This window comes from Neolamprologus multifasciatus, chromosome 1, assembly GCF_963576455.1.
Source record: "Neolamprologus multifasciatus chromosome 1, fNeoMul1.2, whole genome shotgun sequence".
Lineage (NCBI taxonomy): Eukaryota > Metazoa > Chordata > Actinopteri > Cichliformes > Cichlidae > Neolamprologus > Neolamprologus multifasciatus.
In genome coordinates this window covers 33,986,187-34,004,631 of record NC_140439.1, presented here as the reverse complement: position 1 = coordinate 34,004,631, position 18,445 = coordinate 33,986,187, and the positions used below count along the sequence as shown (strand labels likewise).

Sequence of the window (18,445 nt, the reverse complement as noted above, 5' to 3'; positions counted from 1 at the left end):
TAACCACTGTCCTCCTAACCTAACTTTAGTTAGACTTCCCAGAACCTTAATCAAGTCTTCAACTTGCAATCTTAAGGAAAGAATTGTATCAAAGTGAAGATCAACCAAACTGTCTTCAGTTTCATCGCTCTTATGTGATCTCATAAAGATAGTGCCACGTGTGCACGCTTGGCAGTGCTGTACCAAATGTTAATTGTAAGGAACCCGAGCTTCCCAAACGAATGTATTTACTTCCAAAATGGCTCCACTTACTGGAAAAGAGGAGCTTCGGTTTTTAAGTTTGTTTCAGTAGAGTCTGGCCAAGTCTTTTTTCCAGTGTGCTCTAAATTTACTGTTATTTCAAATGTTTCACCTTCCCTGGGAAATGTGACATTGTTTTTCAAGGGTAACTACAGGCACTGTGCTGAAAAGAAAAATAAAACCATAAGCCAGTGCAGAATAGAAACTTGTCAACCTGGAAAATCTCATCAAACTCTACAATCACCGAACACTGAATTAATTTTCGATGTGGTGACAGTGGTGGTGGAGGCAGTTAATATGCATCATTGATGTTGCCCATAATGATTCTAAGGAATATGACCCTGTCTATTCTGCTGTTAACCACAAGCAGACACCTGTGACTGCTCTCTAGGCCAATAGCCAACCTTGATTTGCCTGCTTTGAGCCTTTATTTGTTTATTCCCGCAAATGTCACGCAGACAGACAAGCTGGTTAAAACAAAGCTCAGAAAGTGAGAGGTGTTCTTTTACATATCGGTCGGTCTATTTGCAACATTTAGGCATGAAATTTGACTATGTGTAAAGTAGGACCCCACTGGCTACAACAGTCTTCCCATGTTTGGAAGGAGAAGCGGAAAGCTTCTTTGGATTCATTGTCGTTGTTTGATGGCGTATTATGCTTGCTGATGTCTATCTCTTAAACACACAAATAGCTCGGCTGCTTGTGACACACACAGGAAATCTGCACATGAGCGATGCTACTATAATACCAGCAAACTTTGTCTTCCTTTACATTGTTTGAAAGAAAGCGTAGGGAAATGTTTTGATGTAAAGTTTGAATATTTCTCAGTATGTGATCAATCTTAGCAATACTTCAGATATTTCTCTGTCATTATTTTTTTTGGAAAGGGTATCCATGGCATTGATTTGGATGAACTAACTGACAAGCTGCATTATCGGCTTCATTATCTTGTTGCGTTACTAAGCATAAAGTGGAAACATCATACCTAAGGGTATTAATACACTTCCTTTTTTCAACAATACCATAAAGTCAGCCTTCCATTATTAGTGCTTTAAAAGAATAGATGAAACGGTATTAGTCCATTTTGTGTTTGAATTAAATTAAGAGTGATATCATTCATACTTTTGTATGGTAACTTTTTACCATACAAAACCCAATCTTTGTTTGTTTTTTTGCCAACTCTCATGGTGTCAGTAAAGCTCACGACACAATAAACAGGAAGCCATGAAGTCCCTGCCTTACAAAAAACAGTTTTTTCTTTGCACGCAGGATAAATTTGACTTTTAAGCACATTCAAGCACCAGCAGTTATTCCTAAATGTCACAGAGAGTATGCAAGGGTTGGGTGCATATATCCATATGGCACAACAGCAGCAACTTCCTTAACCTCTAAAAAGTAAAAATGTCAAATATGGCAGCAGATAACCTGGTATAAATGAGAGCATATTTTATAATCTCCAAAGTTTCTGTGGTTGGATAAATTCTTACACATGGTTATAATTTAGTGTTCAGGAAATCTGGAAATTTTAAACTAATAAAACAGTTTTGGCAGCAGAACAAACGGTCGTTTTTGGCTCACAGGTCCTAATTAATCACTCGGATTACTAACTGTATACTTCATGAAAGTACAATTTCTTCACATTCAAGTACAAAGTGGCTCCTGTAAGCTATTTAAAGGACCAGTTCACTGAAATTACAAAAACAACTGTACAAATATTCCCGTGGATAGGCCTTCTCTCCATGCACTTGGTTCTGATGGTGTTTCAAAGAAACTTTCTTTTCCATTGATTGTGTTCATTCCACAACCAGAGTAATTCTGCAAACCCTATACTCCATGCCTAACAACGTGTTTGCGATAGACTAGCATACAATGTTACAAGCACTAGGCTTTTGAAATGTCTCTCCATGTGTGTACATGAAAATGTAATGTCAACCATAAATGGAGGTGGAAGCAAGCAAACCTGTAATGATAATGGCCTGCCAGCTAAAACAGCTACAAAGTCCTCGCTGTTCAGCTACTATCACTAACAGATTACTTTTGTCATAATAATTGAGACAAGTTTGTGTCCAGCAGACTTGAGTTTCAACAACAACAGAGCAGTTGTCCAAGGTATGCAGCAGTGCAGCCCTGTCAGCCTGCACAGCCCAGAGATGAATGAAAAGCATAACAGAAAGAGAACGCTACAACACGGTGAAACCTGGCACTGTGGCAAAACGCACAACAGCTGATTTGGTTTAGTTCTGTGTGACAGGATGCTTCACGTGAAAGCAATCTGTGAAATGTAAGTGTGCCTTTCAAAGTATGCGAGCTGTGTGTTTTCTCTCTGCCAGAGATGCATTGGATCACTCCTCAAGCACTCCCATGCCTGGCCTATTCTTAGCCTATAGGGCAATCACCCGACTGGAAAAGACTCGCTCCAGAGAAAGAGGGGGTCTTATTTTATCTGTGATGTTGCCCCGAGAGCAACAAGACGTCACCCTCACATGTCAAGACGCTTTGTGGTGCAGCTCGTGCCTCGTGGTGGCAGTGATCCAGATGCCTTTGGAGATCTACTAAAGCCGACTTTGACATTTGAGATGATAAGGACACACATACACACTGTCATATCCTCTAACAGCCACTTTAAGATAGTGCCCAGACATGATGTAGTGCTGCGAACCAGCATCTGTGGAGATACATACTGTGGGGTACTGTATCCACTGTCACATCTCTAATGAAAGCTGTTTGTTTAATTCTTTAAAACTAGTATGTAATATTCAAAGAAAGTGTGTGGTCAGATAATTGATAACAGCTGTTGCAAGGTCAAGCACAGGGCTCACCTGATTCAGAGAATGATTGCAGACTAATAAACTTCTGAGCGGAGCAACTAAAAGAGCTCATGTCAAGCTCGTGTCTCCTCACATCATTAATAATAATTACACATTCATTATATGCTTAATCTCATTGCTGGAATGGTACATTTTGCTCTGGTATTGCGTCACATATATTTACAAGGTACTGTGAAGACTTACAGTGCGTATACATTAGAATGCCAGTATATTAAAGCTTTAAAGCAGCCAGATAGGGGATTTTCCTGCATCTTTTTTTGTCTGTTGTTAACGTGACACTTGGACCAGAATAGATATTAGTGTGACCATTTGATGTTAATCAGCAGCTAAGTCAAGGCTTTGTGCCAGAGCTCACTTTCACACGACAGACATTAGTCTTTGAAAGCACAGATGAATTTTTAAACAACATTCCCGGCCTTCTTGTTTACAGAGACACATTCCAATGCCTTTATTTCAATATAGGTTATGTGTCACAGTGTTTTCCTTTGGTAGTCTTGCCAGAAGACAGATGTATAATATTTGCAAATGTGTTTGCAAATGTCTGCACCAGACTCTTTGTATTGGACATCATTTGTTTGCTGAAAAAATGCACAGCATGATGGTGGATAGTCAAAGGGTTTTGCAGCAGATCTGCAAATTTGGATGCATTTTGCATCCTTTTTCCTTCTGTAATTTACAGCATTTTTAAATCCCTGATGGTTACTGTGTTTGAAAACTGTCACTTTGAGTAATTACAAGTAATTGGTATCCCACATAATATACTGTAATATCTCTTCCCATAATTAGACAAAATAACATAGTTGTCAAACAATAGCATCCAACAAACAAGCAGTCAGACAGGATTAGTTAAAGCTTGTGTTGAACTGAATGGTCAGAAAATATGTGCATCCTTTGTCCTTCTGTTTAGCTTGAATTTACTAGAACTCAAATGCAGCAGCCAGTGGATTGTACAGGAACTGAGTGAGTGACTTTTTAAGCGGTCAGCGGTTGTGGAAATAGATTTGTGTGTGTTTTTAAAGCTTTAAGTAAGTACTAGTGTCTGGGAATGCAGAGCACTTGTGTTGGGCCAACAGTCAGCTGGGTGGTGTGTTGCCCTGATGGTCCTTTCATTTCACGCTATGACGTGAGATGAGCAGAGATGAGGTGATGGATACCAGGGAAATTATGTAATTGTGCAGGCTTGCATGATATTGGCATGCTTTTTGTTTATTTATTTATTAGAGTGACTCATCTGCCAAAGGCCGGGTGCTGAAAATGACCAAATATCAGTTAATCGGTCTGTATTTCAAACTAGTCATCTAAACCTAATCATTCAAAACCAGCTTGCAGTGCAGTGCTGCCATGCTTCACTTGATTTTATGTACAGTGGGAATTACGTATCTTCTTCTATTTTAATGCATGACACATGTTGATGTTAAATATTTGAAATGTACCATCACTTATTAATGTGCTTATGGAGGCCTATAATCCACTGGAGAATTACAGCATCTTTTAGCTCATTGTTTTGTTGTTACAGGGTTTGTCAGTCTTATTTTATCCCAGGCTGTAGCAGACGGGTCTTTCCAGGAAAAAAACATGTCTGAAGTACTTGTTAAACAAGTTAGCATCAAAAAGATGAATAGGGCTGCATAGTGAACAGAATATTCAGATACCGTTTGTACTTAAGTACATGGCAGAGATCAAAGTACTAATGCTTTGATCTCTGCCATGACAGAGATTAATATCTGTTATTAACCTCTGTCTCTCTTCCACAGCATGTCTTTTATCCTGTCTTCCTTCTCTCACCCCAACCGGTCGCAGCAGATGGCCGCCCCTCCCTGAGCCTGGTTCTGCCGGAGGTTTCTTCCTGTTAAAAGGGAGTTTTTCCTTCCCACTGTCGCCAAAGTGCTTGCTCATAGGGGGTCATATGATTGTTGGGTTTTTCTCTGTATCTATGAAGCGCCTTGAGGCGACTTTTGTTGTGATTTGGCGCTATATAAATAAAATTTAATTGAATTGAATTGAATTGAATGAATATGAGAGCAGCTCCAGAGAACTGCTGCTCAATGAACAGTTTGTCTTTTTCAGACCATTCTCTTTATAATGTAGAGATGGTTGTGTTGGAAAAACCCCAGTAGATCATCAGTTTTTGCAATACTCTGACCAGCCTATCTGGCACCATGTTCGGAGACACTTGAGTCATCAGCCTTCCCCATTCTGATGTTTACTTTGACCTCTGGGACGTCATTTTGACGATGTTAACATGACTACATGCAGTGAGTTGTTAGTTGTTAGTGTCAGATATTTGTTTTAAAGACTTTTGTAACTAAAAGAGTGGCAAGTGAGTGTTTAATAACTATAATAATTGAAGAATGTTGATGATTTGTGATACTCGGCTTGGGCTCTAGCCTTTACCATGAATGGAATTCCAACCCAAGATTTAGTTCCTGTTCCAAAGTACAATTTTCTTTACCAGCACTGCCTTTGACAGCACTGTAGAGCTTTGTCTAAGCTACACTGCCAGTAGTAATATGACCCTCCGCAGACACAGGAGTTGTGAATCTAATTTGATGGCTCACTCTCAGTGACGCTCAGGGATCCATTAACAGTCAACTCTTTGCCTTTTATTTCCCTGTCTGTCTGCCTTACATAATTAAAACCATCGAACTACATTCAAAGTTGTTTCTGGCATGCTCTAAAAAACATATGTGTGTGCTCTGGTTCATTATGTTTAAAAGGTCGCTACAGAAGATCAGCAAGTCTGCTTTATGGAGCAGCCTCTCTTTAGAGGAAGAAAACCCGTAAAGTGCAAACTACACAGAGCAGCGGCTTCAAAAGTCACAAAGTCTTCATAGTAAATATGGAGGCAGATAATATTTGTCTCCACAAGGTGCTATACTGCTCTAGAGCTGAGATACTGAGACATTAAAACTTTCTCACCTTAGAAACTGAAGCTGAAATAGGTGTTGATGAGGGTCAGTGTCACATTAGTGTCTTCCAGTAAATAATCAGGGACGTGCTTAAGACCACTTTACAGTTTCATCTTGTTTGTCAGTGATTGTGCAGATTAAGTACCTTTATTGGTGCAGCTCAGAGATTAGGTTTATTTTTATGTGTGTAGACTGAGTAAGAAACTGTGTACAAAAGGTGAAACACATTTAAAAAAAGCCTAGTGTGAAGTAAATGGACTGGTTCCTATATAGCGCTTTCCGACGTTATCTGAGCACTCAAAGCGCTTTACACAACTTGCCTCATTCACCCAGAGCCTGTACTTCTTTACTTAAGTAAAACTGAAAATATTTTAACACTAATATCTAGAGGTGGGAATCACCATACATCCCACGATACGATATTATCACAATACTTAACGCATGATACGATATTATTGCAATTTTTAAAAATATTTTGCGATATTCAGATTCTGTACATAAAGGTAAACTTTATCAATATTCATTTTATCTAATATCAAAGTCTCGCACTCAGTCTTTCTCTCATTTCAGTTTTATTGTTGACAAACTGAACGGTTTGTATTACAGTCTAGTCCACCTTAACTGAATCAACCATCTGGTACAATTATAGCTATTCTGAACTATGCAGTTTATGAAAACTATGCAGCCCCTTCAGCAACTGAAGAATTTGAAAGTAAATTAAAACAAAATATAATTTTACATTAAATAAAAAAGTTTTAAACTTAATTAAAATAAAACTTGTCTTAAATTAAAATAAGTAAACTGTCATGTTTATTGCTGCCAAAAAAAAAGTTAAACACATTTGGACAGTGAAGGAATGTCAGGATTCTTGCTCAGAAAAAGGATCAACATGCTCTGAAGTCAGAGCACAAAAACCTTTTTTGTAACAAAATATCAATTTCTGCTGTCCCTGTATCGATACATTATTAGCAAACAAAATATCACGATACTACACAGTATCGATTCCTCCCCCCCACCCCTACTAATATCTATACTTAGTTATAGAATGTCTGCACTTTTGCCACCTCTGCAACTAACACCTTGCCTGATAAGTCTGTATAGAAATATGCTCAAAGGTGCATCAGGAAAAAAAAGGTTTTGACTATAAACCTGTAAATTTGTAAATGTGTTCTCAGCGTCTGAGAAGCAGCTATGTACAGTGAGCGTTACGAGACTTGAATCTGATTTCTAGTGTTCTCAGTGGTCAGTTACCCTTCCTGATTTCAACCATAGTACACATGGAGCAACCAGATCCATACACATCCTGTTTTTGGTAGCACCTCAATTTTAATGTTCCACAATCAATTTATGTACTGACTACGCATACTCTTTCTCTTCTGTCTCTACTCTCAACAATCAGATTATCAGGGGAAATGCTCATTAAACTACATGTTTTTACTCATTTTAACCTTTTACTAAAGAACTGGTGGTGAAAGGCTTTTGTTTGTTTGTTTTTTAACCAATGCTTATCTGTTTTTCCCTTTTGTTTTTTTTTAATGCTACTCCTTTATAACTATTTCACCTACAGGCCCTTAACAAGAAGGAACACAGAGGCTGCGACAGCCCTGATGCTGACGCATCCTATGTCCTCACTCCTAATACTGAAGAAAAATATAAGAAGATTAATGAAGAGTTTGACAACATGATGAAAACTCATAAAATTGTAAGTTGCGTTGTTTTTTTTTTTTGTTGGTTTTCAACATTTTGTTTAGTGACTGTTCCCACCCCCATTTTCTCTGTAGGGTCATTAATTAAGAACCTTCCAGTCATATATCCTCCATCCACAGTCTGTGGTGATAATATGTCTGATCATGCTCACAGACACAAAGATGAAGACAATACAACTGATAAAAGACAATTGCATTTTCCCAGTTGATGTATTTCATTTTAATGTTGATTGGCTCTTTTTGTCTCTTGCTGCCTTCTTAGTCCACAGGCCAGCAGCAGCAGCATCAACAGCACTTCATGCACGTAGCACCAGGCAGCATGGCCTACAGTCACAGTGGAGGAGGAGGGGCAACTTCCCAGGCACTAGCTGCAGCCACAGCAGCTTTGGCTGACGGTGGTATCCTCTCCTCACCTCACTCGCACCTCCACAGAAACATAAACTCTTCACAAAGACCCCCGAGTGCTGGAGGTGAGTAATATGAACTTTGTGTTGTTCTTTGGTAACTAAAATTACTGTTAAACTGCACACTGAGCCGATGACAATAACTCAGAGGAGACATGAAAATGAATGTGTGCAAGGAAGTCCAGATAAGCCTTAGAATTATGAGTAGAAGAGAGACTATGTATTTGAATTAGACAGTATAGTAGTTTTTAATGGAGATGCAGGAGATGAGCCATGCAAACATTCTGCGCAGGAGGAATTACTGATTTCCATTGTCAGTGTTGGGGAGTAACGGAATACATGTACCGCCGTTACGTATTTAAAATACAAAATATGAGTAACTGTATTCCGTTACAGTTACCGTTTAAAAAGGTGGTATTTAGAATACAGTTACTTTGTTGAAATAAATGGATTACATGGCAGCACTTCCCTGTTTCATATTGTGGCGGGTCAGGACTGTTCGGGTTTTGTTTGACAGCTACGTTCTGTTGTTCCAGGCGGCGGCGTTACGGTTGCCATGGTTACAGGGTGACGCTCTCTCTCTCTGTGTTTCCTGGGTGAGAGAGCGCCTTGTTGTTGTTGTGCTAAGCTAACAGGCAGAATGCTACAGGTATAGCTCTAAAGAATGTAGCATCATAGGCAGTGTAGTCCGTGCTGCAGGGAGAATGGACTGCCATACCCGTTATGTGTCTGTGAGCGAGGGAGGGAGAAACAGGAAAAGTACCAGTTGTCACGGAGCAAAAACGGGAGCTGGAAGCATGTAAATATAATAATAACCACTGCAGCCAAGAAGAGTGCCTGACGAGCCCAGTTGTAAGTAAGCTATTAAGACTCGACTGTACACCGTGTTCGTGTTTTCCTCCAAAAACAATAAGTTCCGTTGGAGCAGCCTTTCAACGCCTCTCTCTGTCTCTCGCTAGCAAAGTTGACCCAGACAACAAAGTAAAGCTAGTTTTTGGCTACGAGCCCGACACAGAACCCAAGGTATCAGCCAGAGGTCCCTTTACTACGGTTCGGAGCCGCGGACCTTCAGTAACAGTAATAAATCACAGCAATAGTACATTCACGTAGTTGTAAACAGCATGATAATATATTAAGTAATCCAAAGTATTCAGAATATGTTACTCTCATTGAGTAACGTAACGGAATACGTTACAGAATACATTTTGGGGCATGTATTCTGTAATGGAATACATTTTAAAAGTAACCTTCCCAACACTGTCCATTGTATTTATTTCTTTTTAAACATTGATTTGAAGACAGCGTATCTGATAAAAACAACAGTTCAACTGTTATTGTACAGAAAAAGCCCCTGCTGGGGAAAATACATTCGAGCAGATGGAAAGTGAACGATCTAAAGCAATCTTACTTAAAGCTGCAGTCTTATTTAAAATCTTACTAATAAGATAAAAAGATGGATGCATGCAGAGTGGTTCTTAGTGACAGCAGAACATTAAATGCGAGGAAAATGTAATAACGAATCCTAACGAGTGTGTTGTGTTTATCCTCAGGTGGCCTGCAGGGCAGTTCCGAGCTGGCTCTGCAAAATGGATCTGGACCGACTGGTATGTATCCAACGGGAGTTTAACAAACACGCTCTGACATGTATACTGCATACGCACAAACACAACTCCCTGCATATGGAGCAGTCTTTGCAAGCTTGTTTTGCTTGTGATCCCATGTGAGCAGCTGCATGTGTTAACTGTGTGTGATCTGTTTGAACAAATAGTTATTTGTTTTCTTAATTTTCTTTCTAGAGGCCTTAAGGGATTAAAATTAGCCAATAAATTACGAAAGAATGAAATATAAGAAAGAGGTTCCACAGAAAGAATCTGATAATTTGTTCATGGCTCCTCTGAGGTTCTGTTAGCGCTTCTTAAAATAGAGTAAGATAGAGTAAGATGGTGATGGATTTGCTATTGGTCAACTAAGGCCAGTGGAGGGATGTGTTCTTCCAGGAGTCTGGCTGCACCTCATCCCTCCTGGTTTTTGTTGCTGCTCTTCTGCCCTTATGCTTTGGTCCACAACCCTTTCTACAAACTGTCTTTGCATAATCCTCCTCCTGCCATGTCCGTGCTCTCCTTCTCAGGAACACTGCCATTATGTAATGCCAAGAGAGAGAAAATGTGAATTATTCATGATTATCTCCTGTATAATATATAGCTGTACTTTCTCCAGCCTTCATGCAGAACTTGGCTGTGGACATGTTGATTTAATGGATCTAATACACGAGACTGTAATACCCCACTCCATTTTCAAGTGCATTCCAAAGCTCTAAATATTTAAAACTTGTGCTATATGCATGATGCTTTCCATTAACAAAAAAAAAAATCCTTTGCAAAATTCTTACAAAAAGCAGCTAGAATCAGCACTTAAGTGAAAGTTGGAATTGAATTACCATCACTTCTTAACATTCTCCACACGTCTGTATTTAGTGAATGGATTTGGAAAAATCATACCATCAAAATCTCCTCCTCCTCCTCCACCTCATGGGAACAGCATGGTCCCTACCAGCCGCAAGACAGACCTCCGGGTCGTCATCCCCCACTCCAAAGGAATGATGCAAACACTGGTAAGTGTGTTTTCTTTTATATTTAAGACCAAAACAAAAAAGCCTTTATAATGAGTAATATTCTCAAAAATGTTACCTAAAACTTTATGTATTTATTTAGGTCCAATACAGAACAACAATCAAGCTTGTAACATGTGATGTAGTTTTAGTTTTGACTGGAACTGGGAAGAGTCCTCTAGCTGCTGACAGCTCTATAAAACCATGAACCTTTGATTCCTGATCTGGATTTTATTAAGAATCAGAACAGCACATTGTGTTTTCTAAGCCTGTGGGATGCTGGAGTCAGGCATGAACAGGGAAAATATATGACACAGATTACCACGGAGTGGGCCAACAACTTCTGAGAACAATTGGTTTGACACTATTTGGGGCAGATGGTTGGTGGTTTTACAGATGAAATCATAGTTCCTTTGAAAAACGGACAATACTGGCAAAAACTTGCCTCATTTGACCGACTTCGCTGCTACTTCTTTATAGTCCCTTCCAGTAGACTCAACAAGATTCAGTCTTATTGTGAACTAACACTCTTTTGATTACATTTAAGGTTCCCGTAATCTCTTTAAAACACATGTGGATGTACAGAATCTATAGGCAAGGTGCAAAGTTCTGTTTATGTTCCACTTTTAGTTAGTGTTTCCAAAAGAAAAAATCTAGGATTTAACCAGTAGCAGTAGGCTTTAGGTAAAATTTCTGTGTGGAGAGTAAAAGGGGAGTGCCACCTTAGAAAGCCCACTGGCTACACCAGAAGCTGTGAAAGATCGCCCATTATACTCAGAGGCGGAGTCAACAGACTAGCCTGAAGGGTTTCCAGACTGAAGTTTGTCACACATTTGACTAAATGCATATATATCTCATCATAAAATCTATGACCCAAATTGGCGTTCACACTAAATAGCAGCTTAAACTAACACAGAAAAGAATGTAAAAGCTTATTAGTTCAAATTATGCCCAAAAGTTTTGGAAAACAACAACCTGTTCATCTGAAAAGACCGACAGTTCGACTAAGTTTCCAAGTCATATGCCTCTTTGTGAGGGCAGTGCGAATTCTTTACGGAAGCTCAAGTCTTGTTTAGACTCAGTACCAGTAGAACAGAAATGCAGAAATAATATCAAGTGCGAAAAATTGGGCATAAAAAAGTGCTTTAAAATCTGCACGGTACACACAGCTACGGTTCTTATACACATGACATCAGAGCACCGGTTCATGGTTGTGTAAGATGACTTGGAAGACTGTAGAAGGAGTCTGTTTTCCGTTCTTAAGATTCCACATTCTGCAGCTGTGCCGGGTCGCTGAAGTTATTGATTTGCCCTTAACTCTCCTACTGTTGCCCTTGCCTCCCACACTGTGCTCAGACATGATGTAACAATTAGTAAACAATGGAAACTGACGCTCTTTTCTTTGTATTTTTCTTTTTATGGTGACCGACCAGCTCCATTATTCTACTGGTTGTGGTTTCCAGGGGATTTTTACATATTGCAGAAGGATATGAGTTTCTATTTTCTGGTGTTCTAGAAATTAATGTCAAGGTCTTTTCATAGAAAAAGGAAGAGTTTCACATATGTGCGATATAAGAAAAGAATATCCGGACTATTTAGAAATTAATAGTAAAATAAATCTATATTAAATATAATTTCGATGACAAATTCAGAGCGCATTATAGGTAGCTTTTAAAGTTTTAATAGCGATGTTTAATGTCACTGAAATTCAGAGTGACTAAATTTCTTTTGCAGAAGTGAGGAATCAGCAGCCATTCATTCTACATTAAGTAATCATAATTCCTCATCATTCTGTTGATCTTATCTGTTTGTCAATTATCGGTGACTGGGTGACAAATAATTTATTGTTGTCATGTTTGCAGGAAACAGAATCTGGCAGAGTCTGATTTAGTTTTCAGGAACTGTGCTGAATGGGTTTGCAGTCGTTTGAAGCTGGAACACTTATAAAATCCGAACCGTGATACGACTAATGCCTCCACCCTGTTTAAACCAACAGAAGAAGCCGCTCATATTTTTTCTTTCTGCTTTTCATTCACTCCAGCAAAAGATGTTGTGTTGTGGTCTCACAACTCCTCCTCAGTGTGATCATTTTGAAACTGCCTTTCACTTCCTCCCGTATGCATGTGTGCACATGTTAGTGTAAGCGGCATGCTTTGTTTAATGTGTTTTGCACAAACAGGCGAACCCAACAAAGCAAAAACAACTGAGGGGGTCTGCATTTCTTAACAGGATGTCTGTGTCTGCTACTCACTACCATAATAGCTTTAACTTGGATTCTGTAGTGCATTATCTGTAGTCCACAAACGCAAGGACACCATAGAAAACACAGGGAATGAGACATGTATGGGTTGGTTAACCCATTGTTTTTATGTTTGCTGAGCAATGAATGACCTGGTTCAGGGTGACGTGATTGAAAGATGAACGAAAAACAACTCCTAAATTCAGTGTGATAAGTTGACTTCATGAGCCACCTGTTCTGAACTGATAGGCTATTTTAGGACAATGAATAATTAAGAATGAATTACCTGCTGCTATTCAGTTGATATTTCAGTTGTGTGTTTTTCAAAAGCAGACAGCCAAATAAATTGCACTGATATCGCTTTTTGGAAAAGAAGAGGATTTCATGTCATTAAAGGAAACTGACTGATAAATTAGACTATCAAGTCTTGGGTTAAACATAAACATTCAAAAAGTACATTTTTTAAACTAAAGATCTTAAAAACTAACTGCAGTTTCTGAATAGTTAGTGGATTTCTGTTCGACTTCTGTCTTTACAAAACATTCAGTTTTGTTGAGAAGAATGTAAATCCTTGTTCAATTCATGTGCAACTTCTGCTAGCACTATGGGAAGTGTAGGAAATTCAAAACTATATATTTTGAACTGATTAATGTTTTTTTGTTTTGTTTTTAAAACAGGGGATGTGAGCTTATACTGACATCTTGTGGTTGAAATGGGGCATTACAAGTCTAGTTCTCGCGAACACTGTAATTGCGATCTAAGCACAAAAAGCAACAAACCAAGAGAAGAGCAACATTTCATGAGTGAACTTAGTGACTTTATGTCTTTGTTTATTATTTGTTTTCAGAATAACCAAAGGATGAGTAGCAGTCAGTCCAGTCAGCCTCTTTCCACACCAGTTGTCTCTATCACCACACCCAGTCTACCCCATCAGAGTCTGGTCTATGCTGGCATCGGCTCTGCCTACAACGGTACAAGTTCTTTTTACTATTCGTGCTGTGTTTCTGTAGTTACCTTAGCCCTGCTGACCTCAATATTTTACAGTATGCCCCCCAAAAAAATCAAATAAGAAAACAGTACATTGCGGTTTGTTTTAATTGGTTTATGGAATTGCTGAGTTAATTAGGTGGTGTTAAATTTCAGCTCTTTTAGACAGTTTATAATGGTATGACCGACTGTATCAGGGCAATTTTTAAAAGAATTTCCTCTATTTTTGTGTGTATTCCATTCATTTAACATAAACACTGTTAGATCTTTAAAATAAAAATAACATAAAGCAACAGCAGCCTGAAAAAATACAAAATGCTAGATTTAAATGCTACTTGGATGGAAGTGAAAAGATGAATGTAGAAAAAATTTATTGCTCCCTGGGCCTAATAGCTTGCCAAACTGCCAGCTTTAGCAGCAGTAGCTGCAACCACATACTTTTGATATCTAGAGATCAGTCTCTGGCATTCATGGTGGCAATTTGACCCACTCTTCTATCCAGAAATGCTTTAGTTCAGTCACACTGGAAGGTTTTCTAGCTTATTAAGCGGCTTGAAAAATAATAACTTTTTTGTTTTCGTTTTAGCCTGAATTGTTTCTAATAGTTCTTGATTGTAAGGAATTCCCTGAAAAAATAACAAACTGCAGCTGTGAGATTTCATACCGATATGGGATGGAATACAAGAGTAAAGGCTGCGAATATAGGTAAAATGAAAATGACTCAGGTGTTTGGATGTAAAGGAAAAGCCTTACTAACAACAACAAAAGTCTCCGTGAGTATCCATAAATTGCAGTTAGCATAAACTTCTATCAAACAAGAGATGGGTAATTGTTTCACATGGGGCGTTTTTGCTCATTGTGGTCAAGTGGAATAAAACTACAACATTAAACCTTGCCAAGGAAAATGAAAAGAAGTCTTATGAACACTGGCAGGACATTCTCTGGTTAAATAAAACCAATTTAGTCTAGATCAGATTTTGTACAGTGTGTGTGTGTGTGTTTTTTTTATGTTGACCTGGCCAGGACTACTACACTGGCTGCACAGTGGTAACTGTGAATCATGGATGTGTGAGTGTGCAAAAGGTCAGCCACTGAGCACTGCCGTTATGGGCTGCGTCCTTCTCCCATATCCCCTTCAACTGAGTATAGCTGGTTTATTCTCCTGCCTTCTATCTCTCTGAAATAAACCAAACCACTGTCCAGGATGAGACAACAAACATCAACAACAACATGGCCACAACTGACCGTGTGCTTAGTGAATACCTTAGGCAGCAGAAACCTGAGAAAGAAGAGGTGCAAGGAGACAAACCATCATGGGAGGATAGGCACATGCACGGTTTGCAGCAGATAGAAGAAGTGGCTTACATTCAGAAATCCTACCAGTGTCTGGACAAAGCTGGATTGAAAGACATCACAGAGGCACTAATCATGGCAGCACAGGAACCAGCTCTAAGTACAAGATCCATAGATGCTGTGGTCTACCACACCAGACAAGGCCCCAAGTGCAGACTGTGTAAAGATTCCCCTAAGACAACCAAGCACATAACAGCCCTGCCATTGAATTTTCTTTAACATTTAATTTTTTTCAAAGCACTCTATCCAGTCTGTATTCAGTTATATTAAAAAAATACCCTGAAATAGCTAATTAAAGTTAGCTAACTAACTAAAAACAGTGCGATCGTTGCCAAATGATATAGTATTGAAATATTTTTCTAATGCTACACAACAGAGTTCTCTGTGTTGTTGTGTACTATAAGTATTTTCAAACACAATGATTTAATCCAGTCATCAACAAAATACCAACTTTCAAAGCCTCTCAGCTACCTTGTGTCCCAAAACTGAGTATAGAGGCCTCACGGCATGTGGGCGAATACAGGGCTCTAGTGGGCGAGTTCTGGTTTCACTTTTACAAATTTTCAGCACATTACTAAAAGTGAAATAGTTTCAGGTAGCTTAGCAGCTCATAACAAGAATGTAAGAGAAGTTGCGGTGCAGCGTTTATACTGTATTCAAGTGTTGTTAAAAAAGGTAATGTTTGACTTTTATAGAAGTGTAATGCTTTTTGATCGGCATGATGTGCATGTAGTGTATGAATGTGAGAGTGAATGAATAGTGGTATTGTAAAGCGCTTTGAGGGGTCCCGAAAAGCGCTATATAAATGCAATCCATCATTATTATTATTATTATTAGTCTCTCTCCTTCTGTCTTTGTCAGATTACTCCCTGAACAGTGGAGAGTTATCAGGCTTTAACTCTGCTGCAGGGCCCTCTCTGAGCTCAATGGCAGCATGGGAGCAACAGCAGCTGAGCTCCATGGGGTAAGAGCCTGACACAGTTAAACTGTCTCCCTTCATGATTTACAGATTAAATGTTTAACCATTTCTTTACACTGTTTTTTTTTTTTTGTGAAGACATACTGTGTTGTTGACATAAAGTTAAAAATTACCTGATCAGACAGTGTGCAGTAAACTGAAGTAGCGTGCACAGAGTTGGAGAAATGCAAATATGTATAAATATATACATAAATATAATATATATGATAACTGGGATGCAACGATACCAATTTTTTCAAACCGATACGATACCGATACTTGGATCTGAGTACTTGCCGATACAGAGTACAAAAACCGATACTTCTACCACACACACACACACACACAAATACAATTAATTGGAAGACCGGTTTTATTATATTCCCTGCCGAAAAAAAATAAAATCTTAATAAAAATGACCACAAAAAAATTTCAAGTGAAAAATAAGCACTTCTGTTAAATTATTGCAGAGTCTCCACATTGTAATTTTACAAAATATCACTGAACTATTGGCACTGTCTCGAGCTTTCAGAATAATAAATAAACACTTCTGTTTGGAAAAAAAATAAATACAAATTAGGTTTGCGAATAAAATAAACGTTTAAATTATTGCAGTTATTGCGGTCCACACTGCTGACATTTTGTTTAGCCTAGCTACAGCAGCCTCCAGTTTCTCTTTTTTATCTGGAGCCGCCAGTCTCACTCGCCTAACCCTGTGCCTGTTTAGCGCGGGATGTCCCCCTAGTGGCCAATCTAAAAAACTACAACAAAAATGACAAGCCACCCTCTGATTAATGAAATAAGTTGGTATTGGTTCATGGTATCGGTTAACTTTTACGAGTATGAGTACACACACATTTTACAGTATCGGCCCGATACACGACACCAGTATCGGTATCGGTGCAACCCTAATGATAACAGATTCCATGACATAGATAATTGCCCTAAAATATGTAATAAAGAGGCATTAATAACCATTCTGGTTCAAACATCACACATTTTTGCTTTTGTGTAAGACCATGAAGTTATGTACTTTTGGGTGATGTATGTAATAAAAAGCTATTTTATAATCTCAACTTATCTGCTATATGTTACGTCTATTAGACATATTTTACTCTAGCTATGAAATCAATCAAATTGTAAGTACAATACTGGCCTCTTAATCTGTGGTAACGTAGATGTTTAAAAGAGCTTTAAACATAAATACAATTATCTCCACTTTTTACTTTAAATACATTATTATTATTATTATTATTATTATTATTATTATTATTATTATTATTATTAAATGTACTCAATAGCCACAGTTTTCAGAGAAAACGTTTCTGTTTACAGGCCGATTACAGCCATGTCACCACCAGATGGCATCTTCACTCCAGAGTCAAAGCCTGAAATTTTCTCTTCCTCTGTCTGTAGGTCAGGAAGCTCCACTCTCTCCATCAGCACCAATCATAACATCAACATCAAAGCCGAGCCAATCTCTCCACCCCGCGACCACCTCAGCCAGTCTGGGTACATGACCCATCCACATGTTCACCCTCATCTTCACTCCTCTGCCTCCTCATCAGCTCGAGCAGAGATGGGGCGGTCCCCTTCTGACAGCGTTGGCTCCTCCTGCAGCTCTCACGAGGGCGGCAGTGACCGGGAAGAGCAGCAGCGACCTGACTTCCACTTGCTCCCTGCGAGTCGGTCAGAGGGCAGGGAGAGTCCGACAGTCAAGCGGATCCGAATGGACAGCTGGGTGACATAGAGCCTGGAGCTACATCGAGAAGCTGCACCAGGGCAAAAAACAGGAAGGACACTGTTGTGCAAATGAAATGTGGTTTTTATTGATGTGTTCTGTTGAATTTGCTTTAAAAAAATTTTTTTTTGCTGTTGTTTTGGTTATTCAGAATTTCTTGAGAAGGGTTGAGCGACATTAGTCTGAGCATTCTGGATTGGATAAAGCTGAAATTACAGTTGTACTTCATTTAATCTTATTTTCTTCTTTTACAAGCAATTAAAGCTTTGCAGATTAAATATCTGGGTCCAAATGCAGTACAGTTACAGTAGAGTACAGTTATTTCCATTTGCAGTGCACTGTGGCGCTGGATGGAAGAGAGACAAAGCATAAAATCAAAGTTCATGAGTGGGTAAAGTTACTTGGTGTCAACCAATTCATTTCTAATCTTCTCAGGGTTTAAAACCATAAAATGAGTCCATCGTGAAAGCAA

General features: G+C 38.8%; 1 protein-coding gene across 2 annotated transcripts in view; it reads left to right on the top strand.

Moving 5' to 3' along the window:
- Nucleotides 1-18,445, top strand: part of LOC146526140 (myocyte-specific enhancer factor 2A-like) — a 52,611-nt gene extending 34,166 nt beyond the window's left edge. For both annotated transcript variants that reach the window (XM_085155892.1, XM_085155881.1), the window contains 7 exons: nt 7,545-7,679; nt 7,946-8,153; nt 9,638-9,691; nt 10,562-10,698; nt 13,782-13,905; nt 16,136-16,238; nt 17,649-18,445. In XM_085155892.1, coding sequence (XP_085012018.1) covers nt 7,545-7,679; nt 7,946-8,153; nt 9,638-9,691; nt 10,562-10,698; nt 13,782-13,905; nt 16,136-16,238; nt 17,649-17,982 — 1,095 coding nt within the window. In that variant the 3' untranslated portion in view covers nt 17,983-18,445. The remainder of the gene's footprint in view (nt 1-7,544; nt 7,680-7,945; nt 8,154-9,637; nt 9,692-10,561; nt 10,699-13,781; nt 13,906-16,135; nt 16,239-17,648) is intronic.